At 43.8% G+C, this 20,446-nt stretch overlaps 1 protein-coding gene across 1 annotated transcript in view; it reads left to right on the top strand.

The window, feature by feature from the left end:
• Positions 1-255: 255 nt before the first annotated feature.
• Positions 256-20,446, top strand: part of nsmfb (NMDA receptor synaptonuclear signaling and neuronal migration factor b) — a 34,972-nt gene continuing 14,781 nt past the window's right edge. The window contains exons 1-5 of the mRNA XM_080004325.1: positions 256-335; positions 9,857-9,918; positions 11,789-12,318; positions 12,391-12,622; positions 12,894-12,966. Coding sequence (XP_079860451.1) covers positions 265-335; positions 9,857-9,918; positions 11,789-12,318; positions 12,391-12,622; positions 12,894-12,966 — 968 coding nt within the window. The 5' untranslated portion in view covers positions 256-264. The remainder of the gene's footprint in view (positions 336-9,856; positions 9,919-11,788; positions 12,319-12,390; positions 12,623-12,893; positions 12,967-20,446) is intronic.

Here is a 20,446-nt window from a genome sequence, read left to right as displayed (position 1 = left end):
CTGGTCCTGGCTTCCTGCCGCCTCCCCTGCCTCAGTTGACGGAAGGAACGGAGCGCAGCGCAGCGCACGGGCGGCCGGCGTGGTGGAGCGTCTTTCCTCCGTCAGTATCTCCGTTCCCTTCCGGAGCACGATCTGACAAGTCGTTTATTACAATTCCGAGAAAGATATCTATCAATGAGTCGGATGATTTTGCCAACACACTTGGTTTGGTACTCCCCGTGAGCCCATGGTCTGCGCTCCCTCCCTCACCGCGTCCACCTCAGCATGGGAACTGCGGTGTCCAAAAGGAAGAATCAGAGGAATGATGCGATATCTTCTGTCGCCACAAAAGTAAGGTGAGTGATTTGGGAGTGTGTGTGTGTGTGTGTGTGTGTGTGTGTGTGTGTACATATATAAGGGTTGGATATTTGGAATTGATTGCAGCAGTTATGCAGTTAGCAGTGGTCATCCGTGACATTATCTAGCGTCAAAATCTCATGTTTGATTCTTTTTATTTTTAGATGTAACTTTTTACAAAGCAGGTATTTCATGTATTTGCTCCTCTATGTTGTGTCTCCGTCGTTTGCGACGGGGTCCACCTTTCCCGCGAGGACGCAAAGATCCGACGTGCGCTTAACAAATGAAAGCGGCCGAGGTGAATTTGATAAAGCAGTGGGGTTAGTTGTGTTCAGTAATCCGTTGATACGGATGGACATTCAGCAGAACGGCGCCCTCGGAGGAAAAAAACGAAACAACAGAAAACAATTGATTAGAGGAGGGCGTGCTTTCGAGAAAGGAAAGTGATCCATTTGGGCGAGCGCCCTGGATGTTGAAACAAACGAACCACCTGGGAAATGTTGTGGATTATGACTTTAAAATGAACCGTAAGGCCCTATATCCAAAACGGATAAAAAAAAATATTCAGAGCTAGGAAATAAAACAAACAAAAAAAAAGCGTAAATGAATAAATGTCAACAGTGCGTTGCTTACTTTGGATAGTTGTCCCTATCGTTAAATATTTAAAGTCACTTATGCCTGAATAACTTAATTTCAAAATGTCAGTTTTCCTACCCTTCTGCAATGTCCCACACCATGAACATACATCATGCTCCTACTTTTTAAGTACTTTATGGGGTAACCCGCTATGTATTGCCTTTTACTTCTGACTATTGACTCCCACTTGGCTTTAGATGTATTTTAAGTGTACATAAAATGTCTATGGTATATATCCCTGATCCAGAAACCTTGACTTCATGACTAACTCATCTGACATTTAAATCCTTTTGAATCATGACATTAATTATTTTTTCCAAGGTGTGATGTGCATGTGTGTGTTTTTTTTATGTGTGTGTGTGTGTGTGTGTGTGTGTGTGTGTGTGTGTGTGTGTGTGTGTGTGTGTGTGTGTGCGTGCGTGTGTATGTGAGAATGAGAGAGAGAGCAAGAGTTGCCATTCTATTTTCCTCTGGTTTAAAGGTTATAATATGAGTAAGGTGGAGGGAGGTGGGAGGTGCGGCATGGCCAAGTCGCCCACTGACTGACCAACACGCTAGGAAACCGAAAGTGGGAAAAGAGAAAAACCCAAGGAACTCCACCGACGGACACTTGTTTGTTTATTCGTACGTGCGTTTTCTTCATGTGCCTATGCACTTCACTAGGCACCGTGACCTTTACAACTGCTTATAGTCACGATAGCCGCTGGTTTACGCCGGCTCTGCACATTTTAAAAAGACCTGTCTTTGTCTCCCTTGTGTTGTTTATCTGTTTATCTCTCTCTCTCTCTCTCTCTCTCTCTCTCTCTCTCGCTCGCTCACTCTCTGTTGTTGACAACCTCATGGCCGTTTCCACTCCATTTAAGCTGGAAGGAAGCCGGGTTCTACTGTAAATGATCACTTGCGAGTTAATGACATTCTTAGTGTCCGTTAATCACTCACACACACGCACACACACGCACACACACACACACACACACACACACACACACACACACACACACACACACACACACACACACACACACACACACACACGTTTAAGTAATTTCCCCCTGTTATTATTAAAGTATTTCTGATTCTGATTCTGATTCTGACATACACACACACACACACACCGTTTGGCGGGCTTATCCGTGTGTGTGTGTGTGTGTGTGTGTGTGTGTGTGTGTGTGTATGTGTGTGTGAGTGATTAACAGACACTAAGAATGTCTCATAATAATGCTAACTAATAATGCTCCTTTCCTCTCCTCTCTTCTCTCCCCTCCTCCTTCTCTTCTAGTCTTCCCTTCTCTCCTCTAATCTCCATCTCCTCTCCTGTCCTGTCCTCTCTTTTCCCCTTCTTTTCTCTTCTCCTCCACCTCTTCTCTTTCTGTATTCTCTTCTTGCCTTGTTGCTTAAAGTGAACTGAAGAACAGCTTAATGTCAAAATATCGATAAATCAACCATTTTGTGGTTCATTAGTGTTGTGATTACACTTAGTATTGAATACAGTGACAATCGTTTTCAGGGAAATTGGCCTCTAATCCTTTTTCGCCAAGCTTTTTTTTTGCCGGTACTGTCTGGTTAATTGTCTCTCCTCCCATTTGCAATCTACTCCATCCTCTGGAAAAGTGAAGTGTTTCACAGGGACACCAGTGTCATGGAAATTCAGTATTCTTTGTCCATATTCATTTCTGTGTTTGTGCAGGAACACCAGGTGTTTTAATGAGGTCCCTCACCTCTGACGGGGTCAATTCTTCCACCCTCTCAATGCAGCACGTATCAGCCTTTTTTCAAGTGCTCGACCTGCTTCGTACACTCACCCCGTCTGGGGGTATGAAAGCAAACATCAAAGACAGCTAGAATGGTGTGCTCATTTGGATTGTGGAGGTGAAAACAAAAATGGCACTGGCTATAGGGGACAGAACCTGCAATTATCTCCAAAAGACGGAGTTACCAGGTTCCTCCAGGACGAGGCCAGAATCTTGCGTTAAACGCAAGAATTCTGCGCTCATTGTAACGCTGATGCAATGTTTAATTCCGACTTCTGGGGTGTTGTTCAATCAACAAAGAAAATGGTGAGAAGGTTGATTAAAGTATCCTTTTTACGCTGGACTTGAAGACTTAATTGCGTCTTCGATGTTTCTGGCCAGTGCCTAGGGCTTTGATGGTTTAAAATTTTCCAACGTATAACCAAGGTTTAGAGGTTTACCAACGGGGGGCTGGGAGGCGGCGGCAGAGGCACTTTTTTATTTTATTTTTTCTCTCCATGCGCCCCGATCGCTGTGACCCGTTCAATGTTTAATTGACCTTCCCTCCCTGACCAGTGGAGCTACTGAAAAGCTTTTCCAGAGGTCCTTGAACATAGGATAGAAGACAGCCAATGATGAACTGAGCAATTAATGTGTTATTTTATATCCTCCTTTAACTTTCACCAGCAACAAAATTAAATAAAAAAGAAATAAAAAATATATTATTTGCGGTGACGACGGTAATTATTTCATTACTGTGCTGACGTAACCGCGGCGTTGCGGTAATATAGTTTTCATCACAGCCCTACCGGTGCCTGACGTGAGGGGGGAAATTATATTTTTTCTCGCAGTTTGCCGAAAAGCACTTGGTGATGGTCCTGCTTGTGTGTCAAACGCACCAAGGGGGCCGTATGCTTTGATCAGTTGTTATGTCGTTATGTGTGCGGGTTTGATGAAGCTGTTTCGGGTCACCTCCTAAAGAATTAGCCCCAAAATAGCCCTCTTTTTATCCTTAATGGGGTGCTGCTGCTTCAGGGTAAAATGGGATTTGGGCAACCTTACCCCCCTTACTTGTGAGACTGTGAGAGATTCCGGTTAGTGTTCGGCTGTTTCATCTGGTCCAACTCTCAGTAACGGTACATCTTTCTTCTCTGGCCGGAACTGCAGCTGCTGCTGCCACTTATGTGGGAAGGCCGGTCTTCATTGGATCAGATAGTTCATATGTCAGTGGGTGTTTTTCTTTTTTTTCTTCATTATTCCCCACCCCCTAGTGCATATTGATGAACCTAAGACAATCCTCTGGGGAATTGTGGGTAATGGCCTGACTCATGGCCTTTTGTTGTCAGTTGCTTAATTTAGTTATCAGCCTTTTGCCACTCAGCGATCTCACTGCGTGCGTGTGCACCCAGTATGTGTTTGTGCATGTGCATGTGCATGTGCATGAGGGTGCCATCGCACTTCCATCGTGACCCTGAGGCTACGTTCACACTGCAAGCCTTAGTGCTCAATTCAGATCCCATTTTTTTGTTTGGCTGTTGGCTTTGTTTTTTAAATGTGGCCAATATCAGATTTGAGAATGATCTGGTAATGGTTGAAGTAACTAAGATGTCACACGCAGCAGGCTGTCATACATAAGTAAACATGGCAGGCAAATGCACCTGGCGGCTTCGGACCATGTACCTCGGCACAAGCTCACAGATTAACTCTTTAAGTCCAGGCAGGGGCACGGTGCTTTTTTGGTTTCGTTCAAAAAGGAAATTTAGTAAAATAAACTAAAATAAATTAATAATAAACTAAAATAAAAACACAATGCGCGCACTGATTTCTCCCTCAGAGGACACACACACACCCACACACATACACACACACACACACACACACACACACACACACACACACACACACACACACACACACACACACACACACACACACACACACACGCAAACTATTTTAGATCTGGTGCAATTCATAAAATACCGCGAGGTGCCCCCTTGCTGGGTTGGTCCATTTATCTATCTATTATTTATATTACCTTCCCGCACCGTTGCAGGTGCCGCGGGGGGCGAGGCCACGGTGCGCCCACAGGCCCTGAAGTCAGGGGCAGAATTCCGAGTTTATTCTCAAAGCACAGGGGTACTTTTTTTGCAAGACCCTTATACTCTATTATCATAGATGTATTTAATGTATTTATTTTCCCCTGTGCGTAAGAGGGAGACACTCCAACCCCACCCCTCCTCTCCATGAACATTTTGTGTGGTGCGGTCTGGTCGTTGGGAAGCCCTGCTCTAGAGTAACGTAAAAGTCGCATGTATTTTGATTTGACTGTTCAGCCAGAGGTCGCATTGCAAAAAATCAGACCCGTATCTGATTTACAGTAGAAGTCCATCGGACGCGTTGGTGAAGCGTACAGGCGTGATGCGTCGTGCCGTAAGTGCATCCTCTTAAACCTGCAGCGCCATGCGGCATTTTTCTATTTTTGCGCGAGAGGTTATTTTTTTTCCGGCTGCGCGCAGCTACCAAAGCACTTTCAATAGAAACGTGAGATAAAACTACACAGAAATGTTTTTGTAAAAAGTGTAATCAATTTAAATATGTTTTATATGAGTCTACATTGAACCAGAGACATGGGGCTGCTGTCGGATTTGCTTATTGATCAAGACCCGCTTTAAATATGAAGAACATGCGTCTGTGTGTGTATGACTGTGTATGTGTGTGCGTGGAGGAGGGGGGGGGGGGGCGGGTTCAAGTTAATTGTTTGGTTGTTATAATGTGCATGAGTTCATCTGGTTGGAGGGGGGTGTCAAGGATAGTGTGGAAGGAGAGGTGAGAGGGAAGTGAGGAGGGCGCTGGGTGAGAGTGGAAGGAGTGTCTGAAAATAAGCCCATAATAAAAAGGGACACGGCCATGCCAGGTTATAATTTTCCGAGTGGACACCTCAACATAGATGTAGCCTCGCGGCAGGCAGTAACAGCGGCTTCAGCTTCCCACGGAGGTTCCATCTGCGTCTCATTCAGTTGTGTCTGTTTGGTCGACCCCACGTTGACATTTTGTGCCGTCTTTATCATGTCCCATGTTGATGTAGGTGTACTCTGAATGTCTAACCGGCACTACAGATCAGGATTATTATCATGTTGCAATACCAGGCTCCTATTGGATACTTGACAATTTTTCCATGAACCTTGGTCCAAGACAAAGGCCTGAAGATGCCTTGAATCACAGTGAGACACCTTCAACACTTATCCTCCACTCCCATCCTCTCCTCCTCTCTTATCACCTTTCCCAGGCCTGGCGCCACAACGGGGCAAGAGGGTGCTTTGCCCCATCAGTTGTATTTTCTGCCCCCACCCCAGTTTAAAGCGGGCCTATTATGCTTCTTTTTACACAAGTTGATATAGGTCTCTGATGTCCTCAAAATATTTTTTTGAAGCTCAAGTTTTGAAGGCCCCTAGTTCTGTGAACCAATGGGGTAGGAGCACAAGTTTGGGGTTCAGTGAGCCAAATGGCCGGCACTTGCTTGGTGCCCGTCATGGTTGGTGAACGGGAGATCCTGTCCGCACGCACATTACTGCTTGCTCTGCCTACTCTCTGTTTTATCTATCCCATACAAATTGCTTAGACAATATCAGCACAGGTTGGTGTCTGTAATGATTTTTATTGAATTGGTTTCAACTTTCATGCTTGCTTTTGGACTTTCAATGTTGTCTTTATTTTACATTTTTTTTGTACACTTTCTGCTATCTGTAATAACTCACTCACTAATCATCACTTTCCACGGTGCAAACAGAAACCGTTCATTCCGCCAGGCATATTTACTGTACATATACATGGAATTTGTCATGTTTTGTCATGTTTGTCTTGTCACTACGGACGATTAATATAAAAATGTGTAACATCCTGGAAAAAAACGAAAATAAAATAATATTAAAATCAAATAGAATAAAAAATTAAGAAAAAAATAATAAAAATAGAAATGTGAAAAAAATAGACCCCTCCCATACGAAGATATAGAAACAAAATGAATAAAAGACAGATATGAGAGGCTACTAGCCTCTTACTTCCGACGCGTCAGCCTCATACTTTCACTTGGCTAAGTTTGCTGGAACCGAACCACCGCTCCGGATTGACAACCACCAGGGGGGGGGGTAGAAGAAGAAGGAGGAGGAGGAGGAAAGGGGGCCCAAGAGGGAGATGCAGGAAGGTGGGTGTGGGGTTGGAGGATGTTTTCTTTTTTTTTTTTATAAGAACCAGGTCAACTGGGAGGGTTTGGGGATCTTGAGCCAGTGATGCTGATTGGCTGAGGGAGATAAAAAAAAAAAGACTCTCAGAGATTGCGATCAGTGCTGTTTGTACCCTGCAGAGAGGGCTTCTATGGAAGGACTCACAGCCCATGCACGGACACACACACACACACGCACACACACACACACACACATACACACACACATGCACACACACACACACACACACAAAGACACACACACACACACACACACACACACACACATACACATACACACATTTACATTTACATTTACATTCGTTTCAGAACTACCTATAATGCCTTATAAGCCATATGACTTTGCAAAAGCACTGTGCATTTACGAATACATAACACTTGGAGAATGTGATCTATTCATTTTAAGCTTTCTAGTTAAATTGATAAAGACAATTATAAAGAATATGAAGGTGGTTTTGCCTCTTCTTTGTAGCCCCCTAAAACCGGTAATAAGAAGTTGAAAATCCGGCCCCCACCTGAATGCAGCTGAATAGCCATGATCTAATCTACAATATGACTATATGACGATATTTATTTATTCCTTTATTTCCTTCTTTTTAAAGGGCGAAGGCCTCCTTTATTTCCTTTATTACCTCCCCCACTGGCATGAATGTCATGTATAGGCAGCCAGTCCTGCCTCAATTTATCTTGACCTCTTGTTTGCATTAGTGTCCCTGCTCACTCAAACAAAGTAAAAGGCCTGGGTGCATAATGGAAAATAAAATGGCTCACACACACACACACACACACACACACACACACACACACACACACACACACACACACACACACACACACACACACACACACACACACACACACACACACACATGCACACGAGTCCTTGTGAAATGGCAGAAAACCAGAGAGTTGGAGAGTTGTCCCCCTCAATATAGCATTGTTAACATAACTAACTAACTATATACATTTAAATAATATAGTAATATGCATTGATAGCACTTGCACAAATTATAGATACAAAACAATGCGTTTTTAAGCTAGGAAAGATGCGCCCCCCCCCTCATATGCTTCACAGTGGTTTGGTCCACTGCCATCCTCAAAAACCTGTGTGTGTATAAAATATCTCTAGCCTATATTATTTCTTCCACGCTGTGTTTTTTGTTTTGTATGTGAGTAGTACCCGTGCGAGAATGTGCATGTGTGTGCGCGTGCGTGTGCGTGCGTGCGTGCGTGTGTGTGTGTGTCTGGAGTTATATGCATGCATACGTGACCTAAATCTTTAGATATTTCTACAGGGAAGATTTCACGTGCATGCCTCTGCACATGCATGTGCATTTGTGATTGTGTGTATGTACATATATGTGTGTGTTTGTGTGTGTGTGCAGATGGTAGAAATTCTAGTAGGGATTGTAAGCTTCAGGCTACTCCTTTTCATTTATCTCGGTGTGTTTGTTTGTGTGTGTGTGTGTGTGTGTGTGTGTGTGTGTGTGTGTGTGTGTGTGTTTGTGGCCTATATACTGACAGAGACAATGTGCTTGAATGTGTGTGTGTGTGTCTGTGTGTCAGTATCTAAGTGTGTGGCGATACACAAAACCACTACGGTCTATTTAAAATGCAACGCAGCTCCGCTTTTGTTGTTGAACTCGCGTCGCCCTTTAAACGTGCAGCATCCCTGTTTATGTTTGTGAATGATGAACGTCAAAGTTGGTTTTTCAGAGGAATGCGATTAAAAATGAGCTCAGAGCTTGTGAAATAGATTGTAACACTATCTCAAGCGGTACTGTGTGACAGTGATAAAGAGAAGTGATACGCAGCTGAAAGACAGATATTGGGGGCTGGGTGTTATATTCTATATGCTAGAGAGAGAGTGGTAGAGGGTGGTTTCATGCTCACGCGTATGCATGTGTGTGGGTGTGTGTGAGTACAGGTATATATATATACATATACACCGATCAGCCACAATATTCAAACCATCTGAAGGAGCCATTGTAAAGCAATGATCAATGTTATTCACTTCACCTGTACTGTATATATCAACGCTGTCAATTTATGTCAATAGTTCTGTCCTTATTTATATGCGATTAATTGCATGATTGTCCGTAATTAATAGCAATTAATCGCAAATTAATCGCACATTTTTTATCTGTTCAAAATGTACTTTAAAGGGATGTTTTTTAAGTGTTTAATACTCTTATCAACATGGGAGTGGACAAATATGCTTGCTTAATGCAAATGTATGTTCATTGGAGATCAATTAACAACCATAACGGAAAATGCTGTCCAAAAACACTCAGGGGTACTGCACCCCCCTGTGCCCCCTGTGCCCCCCATATATATATATAAGAATAAAGTTTATACAAAGTTACTATCCATATATATATATATATATATATATATATATACATACACAATATATTTATTTATTTATTTATTTATTTATTTATTTGTTTGTTTGGTTTGAGAATTTTTTCCAGTCCAGTATTTTGGTCTCAGTGATGAGTGAGCTTGTGCGTGTGTGAGAGTGTGTGTGTGTATATAGGTTTTTATGTCTGGTAGATGCAATGCTGCATTCACCTCAGAGGCCCACCACACTGTGAGGACAAGAGGAGTGGTAAAATCCAAAGCTGCTTCTCCTGGCATATTGTCTCCCATCCAGTGTGTGGGAAGTGAGAAACTGCATCGGGAAGGGAGATTTGAACGTTGGACAGGTCTCCAGCACAAAATCTTTCATTACAATGGATGCAGACCCCACGCAACCCCCAGCCTCCCACCCCCTCAAAAGGCTAGCTGTGCGTGAGTCACCTCTCTGGTGTCGGGTGGATATGGCGGCCAGGTGGACGTGTCTGGCTCGGGGAGGAGTGTAACCGCTGTGCGGTTCATTACTGTATGTCACCTCTCTTTCTCTGTCTTTCAGAGCAGCACGAGCATTCGGAGAGTACCTGTCCCACTCGCACCCAGAGAATCGCAACGGAGCAGGTAAGGGGCTGTCAGCACCAACCACCCGACAAGGAAAAAAGTGAAAAAAAAACTATGGAGCCTTGGTAGGGAGTTTTTTTTTTTTTTTTGTGTGTACTGTACTTTATCAGTCTTTGTGGAGATGGGTTAACATAAGATACTGCAAAAAATCAATTGCAGCAATAGAAGAAAGAAAAAAAAAGAAAAATAATGAATAAATTAATGTATTATAATGTATGTTAATATATCAATATATTGAATATACTAAATATAATAAATAAATATATCAATAAATATATCAATAAATATAATAGATCTAAACATATACTGTATATTAATGCATATTATTTCATATATATACATTAAAAATTATATGTAAAATATAAATATTTATATTTATTTATATCATATGTCTATATATATATAAAATCAAGCTAAATTACCTGCCAATGGGGTGAGAATACTTTCGTTAAAGGGAATGATTAAAACTAGAATGTGAAATAATGATAAATAATACAATCTAAAATTATTAGGTATTGGTAGTCAATTTTATAAATCAGGTAATGGTATTAACAAGCTGTTCACTCCACCCTTCTCCTTAAGAGACTTATTTCACAGGGACTTCACAAAGAAATCCCCGCATTGAACAATTTTCCCGAGGTAAGATGTTTGAAGACATTTTTTGGTAATGATAACTCGACCGTTCTGGGCCAGGCTACAGAAAAAAGTAAAAAATATATATTTTGTTTATTTTCAAGACTCTCCGGCTTCTCCAGATTTCATTGTTTGCGATGGGCACCAAATCCAAAAAAAAAAAAGTACAAAACCACCAGCGGTTGGCTGCTCACTTACTGTTGGTACTTTTTCCTTACTTCTTTACTTATATTTCACATGCTGCGATCACTGGATTTATCTCATGACTGTCATGTTTGGTCTCATACAGCCATAGATTTAAACATTTGGATGCATCTGGTTATTTTGCTTGGCTGTATAAAATTATTGAACAAATGACCAGATTTATGTTTAAGAGAGGAGAGTTACAGGAAAGTCTCTAACCATAACCCTAACCCTTTATTCAGACAAAACACCTCTATACAGTCTGGAAAGATTGAAATGTGTGTAACATTTATGTTGATGTGATTATCATAAAATACAATATGATACAATATAAATGGATTGCACCCAGGGGAATCATTTTACACTGTCCATTAGCAAAACACTGGTCGCTTTTGGTCAGACTACAAGATACATTTGGCAGCGGACCAGCCCTTGCTTAGAGGTCATGGCTGCCTTAAAAAAAGAAAATCCACTGTTGGCTGTTAAACACAGAAAACTGGGAATTGTATTTTGCGATTCCATTATCCCATCCATCTGCCCAATAAATAACTAAGTTTTTCTTCCATTTTTTGGTGGGTGGGGGGGTTGAAGCAATATCTTGACTTTATCCGCCCTATGGAAAGCAATGTTAAGCTCACAGCTCCCCGGGGACAAACAGCTGTTTACAAGCCAATCCGGACAGCTTTACTTCACCAAGGGTTTGTTGACTGTTTTGTTTTGGCATCCATCTCTCTGTCCACATTCTTTCTCAATTCTCTTTTAATTTTTAATTCCTCACCCATCGTACCTGACACCCATTTTTCATCTTCTCCTCATCCTCCCAAAAGCCTTTTTTGTCTCAAAGATGTTTGACCTGCTGTTGCCAAATCATACGGCGTATATAGTATATCTCTGTGTTTTTACCTCAAATTAAGTAAATTTTTTATTTACGTTTCTCTCTGTCTCTCTCTCTCTCTCTCTCTCTCTCTCTCTCTTTATTTCTGTCTCTCTTTCTCTCTCTCTCTCTCTCTCTCTCTCTCTCTCTCTCTCTCTCTCTCTCTCTCTCTCTTCACAGATCATCTGTTGTCTGACACCTACATTGGCCAGGACATTGACTCCCCAGACAGTGGCCGCCTGCAAAACAACCTGTCACCACAGAGCTGCTGTTTGCCTGTAGCTAAGCCCAACCAGCCCTATTCCCAGCAGCAGTTTCAGCCCCAGGCCAGCACCCTCCAGGCCCCAGCCCTCTCAGGCCCTTCTAAGCGCAGGCTCTCGGTAGAGCGCAGCCTCTCCATTGAGGACCCGCCCAGCGCCGGAGGGATCGAGGGTAGCGTGGCAGCCAAACCCGCCCGGGTGTACACCATCTCCAGGGAGGTTGGGATGACACTCGGGGGCCGTGGCAGTGAAGAGAGCCTGGAACTGGAGGTGCTGCGGGGCTCCAGGGAGCAGGAGCCCCCATCCCAGGCCCTCTCTGCCGCTGGCGACCAGCCGTCGGCCATCGCCCGCAGCCATCACCGCGGCAGCCATCACCGCGGCAACCATCACCATGCCCATCAGCACCAGATGTCACAGTTGCAGCCGCAGCCGCAGCCGCAGCCGCCACAGCAGCAGCCGCAACCACAGCAGCAGCCGCAACCCCAGCAGCAGCTGCAGCAGCAGCCGCTGCCACACCCGCAGCCGCTGCCGCACCCACTGCAGAGCTCGGGGAGCGCACACAACATCCGGGACTTTGGGGTGAGGAGAGGGAGGTCACGGGAAGACTGTACCCCGGCATGCGTGGCCTGCATCCGGGCACCGTGCCAGAGCCAGCGCTCCCTGGACCTGGACACCTCGCCATTGGATGGAGGCAAGCACCGCAAAAAGTTGGAACGCATGTACAGTGAAGATAGGACGTCCACCGATGACAGGGGTACGGAGGATCGGGATGGATGGATGGATGAATGAAAGTGTGCCTGGATGGTTTTGATGTATATGGTCGAAGAACTGTGTGGTTAAAGAGGTTTGTTGAGAAAGATGTTGTAGCAGAATGGAGTTAGGCCCCAACAGAAACAAATTCTTAGACCCACAGTGTTTTCACTGTCAAAGTACACTCTTGATCTTCCCCCGCCTGACACGTTCCTTGCTCCTCTTGGCGTTCCTTACGCCTCTCTTTTGTCTCCTGTGTTGTTTTCTTTCTGTAGATGACAGTGCTAATAGCTGGTTTCCTAAAGAGAACATGTTCAGCTTTCAGACAGCAACCACCACCATGCAGGCGTAAGTATCAGGGCTTAAAACCCAGTGCAGAATGCATGCTTATTAAGAGGTCACCTCTAGAACTTATTGCATTGGCCAACTTAATCATTTTGTCTGGCATTCCCTGCTGAATACAATCATTCCACTATATATATATATATATATATATATATACAGTGGGGCAAAAAAGTATTTAGTCAGCCACCAATTGTGCAAGTTCTCCCACTTAAAAAGATGAGACGCCTGTAATTTTCATCATAGGTACACTTTGATTATGAGAGACAGAATGGGGGGAAAGAATCCAGGAAATCACATTGTAGGATTTTTATTGAATTAATTGGTAAATTCCTCGGTAAAATAAGTATTTGGTCACCTACAAACAAGCAAGATTTCTGGCTTTCACAGACCTAACTTTTTCTTTAAGAGGCTCCTCTGTCCTCCACTCCTTACCTGTATTAATGGCACCTGTTTGAACTCGTTATCAGTATAAAAGACACCTGTCCACAACCTCAAACAGTCACACTCCAAACTCCACTATGGCCAAGACCAAAGAGCTGTCAAAGGACACCAGAAACAAAATTGTAGACCTGCACCAGGCTGGGAAGACTGAATCTGCAATAGGTAAGCAGCTTGTTGTGAAGAAATCAACTGTGGGAGCAATTATTAGAAAATGGAAGACATACAAGACCACTGATAATCTCCCTCGATCTCGGGCTCCACGCAAGATCTCACCCCGTGGGGTCAAAATGATCACAAGAATGGTGAGCAAACATCCCAGAAGCACACGGGGGGACCTAGTGAATGACCTGCAGAGAGCTGGGACCAAAGTAACAAAGGCTACCATCAGTAACACACTACGCCGCCAGGGACTCAAATCCTGCAGTGCCAGACGTGTCCCCCTGCTTAAGCCAGTACATGTCCAGGCCCATCTGAAGTTTGCTAGAGAGCATTTGGATGATCCGGAAGAGGATTGGGAGAATGTCATATGGTCAGATGAAACCAAAATAGAACTTTTTGGTAAAAACTCAACTTGTCGTGTTTGGAGGAGAAAGAAAGCTGAGTTGCATCCAAAGAACAACATACCTACTGTGAAGCATAGGGGTGGAAACATCATGCTTTGGGGCTGTGTTCTGCAAAGGGACCAGGATGACTGATCCGTGTAAAGGAAAGAATGAATGGGGCCATGTATCGTGAGATTTTGAGTGAAAACCTCCTTCCATCAGCAAGGGCATTGAAGATGAAACGTGGCTGGGTCTTTCAGCATGACAATGATCCCAAACACACCGCCCGGGCAACGAAGGACTGGCTTCGTAAGAAGCATTTCAAGGTCCTGGAGTGGCCTAGCCAGTCTCCAGATCTCAACCCCATAGAAAATCTTTGGAGGGAGTTGAAAGTCCGTGTTGCCCAGCGACAGCCGCAAAACATCACTGCTCTAGAGGAGATCTGCATGGAGGAATGGGCCAAAATACCAGCAACAGTGTGGGAAAACCTTGTGAGGACTTACAGAAAACGTTTGACCTCTGTCATTGCAAACAAAGGGTATATAACAAAGTATTGAGATGAACTTTTGTTATTGACCAAATACTTATTTTCCACCATAATTTGCAAATAAATTATTTAAAAATCAGACAATGTGATTTTCTGGATTTTTTTTCTCATTTTGTCTCTCATAGTTGAGGTTTACCTATGATGAAAATAACAGGCCTCTCTCATCTTTTTAAGTGGGAGAACTTGCACAATTGGTGGCTGACTAAATACTTTTTTGCCCCACTGTATATATATATATTCCAAAAAATGGACAAGCGTAAGGATCTAAGCGACTTTGACAAGGGTAAAATTGTGATGGCTCGATGACTGGGCCAGCATCTCCAAATCGGCAGGTTTTGTGGGGTGTTCCCGGTATGCATTGGTTAGTACCTACCAAAAGTGATCCAAGTAAGAACAACCGGTGAACCAGCAACAGGGTCATAGGCGCCCAAGGCTCATTGATGTGCCTCAGGAGTGAAGGTGAGCCCGTCTGGTCCGATCGCACAAAATAGTTAATGTAGCACAGATTGCAAAATTTCTCCCATGCTGACCCCTGTCCACCGCAAAAAGCGCCTACAAAGAGCATATAAGCGTCTGAACTGGACCATAAAGAATTGAAGAGGAAGAGGAAGAAGAAGAGGCCTGGTCTGATAAATCACATTTTATTTAACATCATGTGGATGAGTGCATGTGCGCATGTGCGTCAATTACCTGGGGAAAAGATGGCACCAGGGTGCACCATGGGAAGAAGGCAGAATGATGCTCTGGGCAATGTTCTGCTAGGAAACCTTGGGCCCTGGCCTTCATGTTGATATTACTTTGACAGGTACGACTTATCTAAACATTGTTGCAGACCAAGTAGACTTCTTCATGGCAACGGTATTCCCTGATGGCAGTGGCCTCTTTCAGCAGGATAATGTGCCCTGCCACACTGTTTTAATTGTTCAGGAATGGTTTGAGGAACATGACAAAGAGTTCAAGGTGTTGACTCGGCCTCCAAATTCCCAAGATCTGAATCCGATCAAGCATCTGTGAGATGTGCTGGAACAACAAGCAACATGGGGGCTCCACTTCACAACATACAGGACTTAAAGGATCTGCTGCTAACGTCTTGGTGCCAGATACCACAGGGCACCTTCAGAGGTCTTGTGGAGTCCATGACTCAATGGTTCAGAGCTGTTTTGGCAGCAGGTGGGTTTAATGATGTGGGTCATTGGTATATATATACATATATATTTGCCAGTGCCTTTATGATTTTTGAGCAAGTCAGCCATTTACATAGAAAAATCCTCCACCTAAATACTTTTGTTTGAGTGGTCAAACTTGAGTAAAGGCTATAGGATATAGGCGATATATAGGACTTCTTTGTAGTTTTCAATTCCCTCTCTTTAGGGAAGAAGTCGAGAATTATAGTCCTATTCTCATCCTCTAATAGTCTTTACTCGGCGACAAAAATAATCTTCTTCCTCTTTTGGCTGCTCCCGTTAGGGGTCGCCGCAGCTGATCATCTGTTTCCCTCTCTTCCTGTCCTCTGCATCTTCTGTCACGCCAACCACCTGCATGTCCTCCCTCACCACATCCATAAACCTAAGCCTTGGCCTTCCTCTTTTCCTCTTGCCTTGCATCTTCATCTTCAGCATCCTTCTCCTGATATACCCAGCATCTTTACTCTGTACATGTCCAAACCATCTCAATCTTACCTCTTTCGCTTTGTCTCTGAAGCATCTAACCTGAGCTGTCCCTCTAATATAGTCATAACTAATCCTGTCCATCCTCGTCACTCCCAACAAATATCTTAGCATCTTCAACTCTGCCACCTCCAGCTCCGCATCCTGTCTTTTCGTTAGTGCCACTGCCTCCAAACCATATAACATAGCTGGTCTCACTACCATCTTGTAAACCTTCCCTTTCACTCTTGCTGTTACCATTCTGTCGCAAATCACTCCTGACATGCATCTACATCCACTCCACCCTGCCTGCACTCTCTTGTTTACCTCTCTTCCGCACTCTCCGTTACTTTGGACAGTTGACCCCAAGTATTTAAACTCATCCACCTTTGCCACCTCTACTCCTTGCATCCTCACCATTCCTCTGTCCTCCCTCTCATTCACACACATTAATTCATTTTTGTTCTGACTGACTTTCATTCCTCGTCTCTCAAGTGCATACCTCCACCTCTCCAAGCTCTCCTCAACCTGCTCCCTAATTTCACTACAGATCACAATGTCATCTGCGAACATCTTTGTCCTGTCTGAACTCCGCCGTCAACCTGTCCATCACCACTGAAAACAAGAAAGGGCTCAGGGCTGAACCTTGATGTAATCCCACCTCCACCTTGAAACCATGCGTCACTCCTAACTCCTAACTGGCCAACATCACATCTGTAGTGCTCTTTCCTGTTATGAAACCATACTGCTGCTCACAACCTCGCTTCCACTACCCTTTCCCATAACTTCATGCTGTGGCTGATCAATTTTATACCTCTGTAGTTACTACAGCTCTACACATCGATTACAAAAAGTGTTCTGGTACCAAAGATCTATACCGGTAAATTTCTTCTTCCCTCTTTAGGCATCCTCTTACTTTCCAAGATTATGTTAAACAATCTAGTTAAAAACTCCATTGCCATCTCTCCTAAACATCTCCATGCCTCCACATGTATGTCATCTGGACCAATCGCCTTTCTACTCTTCATCCTCTTCATAGCTTCCCTCACGTCATCCTTGCTTATCCACCAAACTTCCTCATTCACTATCCCCACATCATCGAACCTTCTCTCTCTCAGTTTATTCATTCTCAGCCCCTCAAAGTACTCCTTCCTCAACACACTCTCCTTGCTTGTCATCTCTATCCGTCACCCTAACCTGCTGCACATCCTTCCCAGCTCGGCCCCTTTGTCTAGCCAACCGGTATGAGTCCTTTTCTCATTCCTTATTGTCCAGCCTCTCATACATCTCACCATACACCTTTACTTTAGCCTTCACCACCTCTGTCTTTGCCATACGCCGCATCTCCTTATCTTCTTGTACTCCTGCTTTCTTCATCTCTCTGACTATCCCACTAACCCTTCGGCAACCGCTTCCTCTTTATACTTTCCTGTACTTCCTCATTCCACCACCAAGTCTCCTTGTGTTCCTTCCTCTGTCCAGTTGACACACCAAGTATCTTCCTAGCTGTGTTCCTCACCGCTTCTGCAGTAGTTGCCCAGCCCAGCTTTCTTAACTCCTCCCTGAACTTCACACAACAGTCTTCCTTCTTGAACTTCCACCATTTTATCCTGGGCTCTGCCCTTGCTCTCTTCCCCTTCTGATCTCCAAAGTCATCATCCAGATCACCATCCGATGCTGCATAGCTACGTTCTCCCCTGCCACCACCTTCAGCCTCCAATCTCTTCCTGCTTGCACCTTTGCATAAGACGTAGCCCACCTGTGTGCCCCGTCCTCTACTCTTATACGTCACCCTGTGTTCCCCCTCTTCTTGAAATACTCATTCACCACAGCCATTTCCATCGTTTTTGTAAAATCCACCACCGTCTGTCCTTCCACATTCCTCTCCTTGACACCAAACCTACCCATCACTTCCTCATCAACTCTGTTCCCTTCACCAACATGCCCATTGAAGTCTGTTTCAATCACCACTCTCTCATCCTTGGGTACACTCTCCACCACTTCATCCATCTCAGTCAAGAATTCTTTCGCTTCCATCTCACACCCAACTTGCGGGCCATATGCGCTGACAAGATTCACCATCACACCTTCATTTTCCAGCTTCATACTCATCACTCTGTCTGACACTCCCTTCCCCTCAAACACACTCTTGACATACTCTTCTTGCAGGATTACCCCTACCCCATTTCTCCTCCCATCCACACCGTGGTAGAACAGGTTGAACCCACCTCAAATGCTCCTGGCCTTACTCCCCTATTTATATCTATATCTATATATATATATATATATATATATATATATATATATATATATATATATATATATATATATATCTATACGGTATTTATCGCCCATTTTTCTCTGAGAAAAATATGGAATTTTGCAATAGCCATTGGCTATTCTTATATGCTTGTTGTTTTGTGGACATTCCAGAAACAATTACATGTCATATCCGCATAGCGTTTAAGGCTGTCTTACATTTCAGAACCAGAGTTTGCGCTAGGATTTTTAATTGCTGGCTAATATGCATGGATTTCACACCCCCCCTTACTCTTTCGACTGCTTAATTATCACCTATCACATGAGCGAGTAATTGTGACCCTTCGCAGCACACAAAGGTCTCCCGCCGCGAATTGCTCCGCTTCGTTTCATCCCTGCGTCTCTCCCAAGCTTCCACGTGTCCGTGCCTCTTCTCTCTCCTGCTCCCGCCCTCCTTTCATCCGTCTGGCCCTGGCTCATCACCTCATCTGCCCCCCCCACGCCCCCCCCATAATTATCCACTCACTCATTTGCTCCCCCACCATTCGTCGCTCTTCCCAAAAAAGGCAGTTTTGCTGCCTCGCTACCGAGGCTACTGAGCTCCGTGTTCCACCTCTGACGTAGCTGACTGTAAAGTGTTCAAATAACGAGACCGCCAATTGATCCTTTTTTTCCTCTTCCTCTCTCTTCTTCTTCTCTCTTTATCTCGTCCTCCTGCGACTGCCGATCAACCACACGACCGTAGAATATCGTGAGTAATCTCTCTCTCATGCATGTATGCCCCCCCAACACTTTTATCCTCCTAATGGATATCTCTCTCTTTCTATCTATTTATCTATCCATCTATCTATCTCTCTATCCTCCCCTCTCTCCCAAGCGGCCTGTCATGCCCGGAACCTCTTTTTTCTTGTATAACATTTGTTCAGCTTTCTGTGCTTTCCTCCTTGTGCATTACAGGTGTTTGCAGTTAGAATTTTGCTCAGTAGACCCCTTAAGAGATGATGACAGCACAGTGGCAGCCATTCTGCAAAATTTGGATACTCCACTTTGTCAAAAGATGTTTTGACTTTCAACACCACTTCAAGGTTTTATTTGGATGACAACAGTGCCGCACAATGCACACAGCAACCTGCAGACTGTAGGGAAGTGGGAAGAACAGTGGTAATTCTTCTGCTCTTTCTTCTAGAAGTACCAGTCTTGCACGGTCAGTTCCCTACTGTTGGACACTGACTTTTTAATTTTTTCCTGTGGAAGTTGAAAACATCCATTAAGGATGAAAAAAAATAAATTTGAACGCTCACTTCAGCTTCACCCATTTGAATAGTATCTCATTTAGTTTCAGGTGACCTGCTTATCAATTGCGTTTTAGTTTCGAGAAATAGACGAGAGTAAGTCTTGTTTCGATGTTAGGTCACAGAGAGGTTTTTTTTCCTTCCAGTTTTAGTTACAGTTTTGGTTAATAATGAGTAACCAAAAGTTGGCTTTTGAGACAAAGCGCTATGTCTCATTTAAGCAAACAGATAATAGCATCGACAAACATTAACAGCATATTGCTCTTGACATCACAGTACTGTATGTACTCAACGGCGAATTACTCATCTTGTGTCGCCGTGCCCATCTGAACACGGCCCGCTTACGCAACATGGATAAAACACTGTCTATGTATATGAAAGGAGTATGTGAAGCATAGCGCTAGTGAAAGCCTTTATGCCATTCAGCCACATATACTATATATAACCCACTCTCAAGATAGGCACGGCATGAAAGGGGGTCCAACGCATATGTTCTAGAGGGCTGAGTGTACCACAATTTAGGATGTACAAATTTGTAAAACGGTACAAATAAAAGAAAATACAACATAGTATGCCTAATTATTATGTATGTAAAATAGAATAAAATATAAAATATATATCTGTTTTATGACAGTGTACAAAATGCTCTCTTTTAAATGGCTGAGATGCTCTGATGTGGAGACATTTGCTGACGGCAACATTATGCACTATGCTGGGATAATAAGGACTGCCATCCGACTTTGTGATTACTGCCAG

The sequence above is a fragment of the Zeus faber genome, assembly GCF_960531495.2.
Source record: "Zeus faber genome assembly, chromosome: 7".
NCBI classification, from domain to species: domain Eukaryota; kingdom Metazoa; phylum Chordata; class Actinopteri; order Zeiformes; family Zeidae; genus Zeus; species Zeus faber.
The sequence above is the reverse complement of the archived record's forward strand: the minus strand, read 5'-3'. Positions and strand labels throughout refer to the sequence as shown.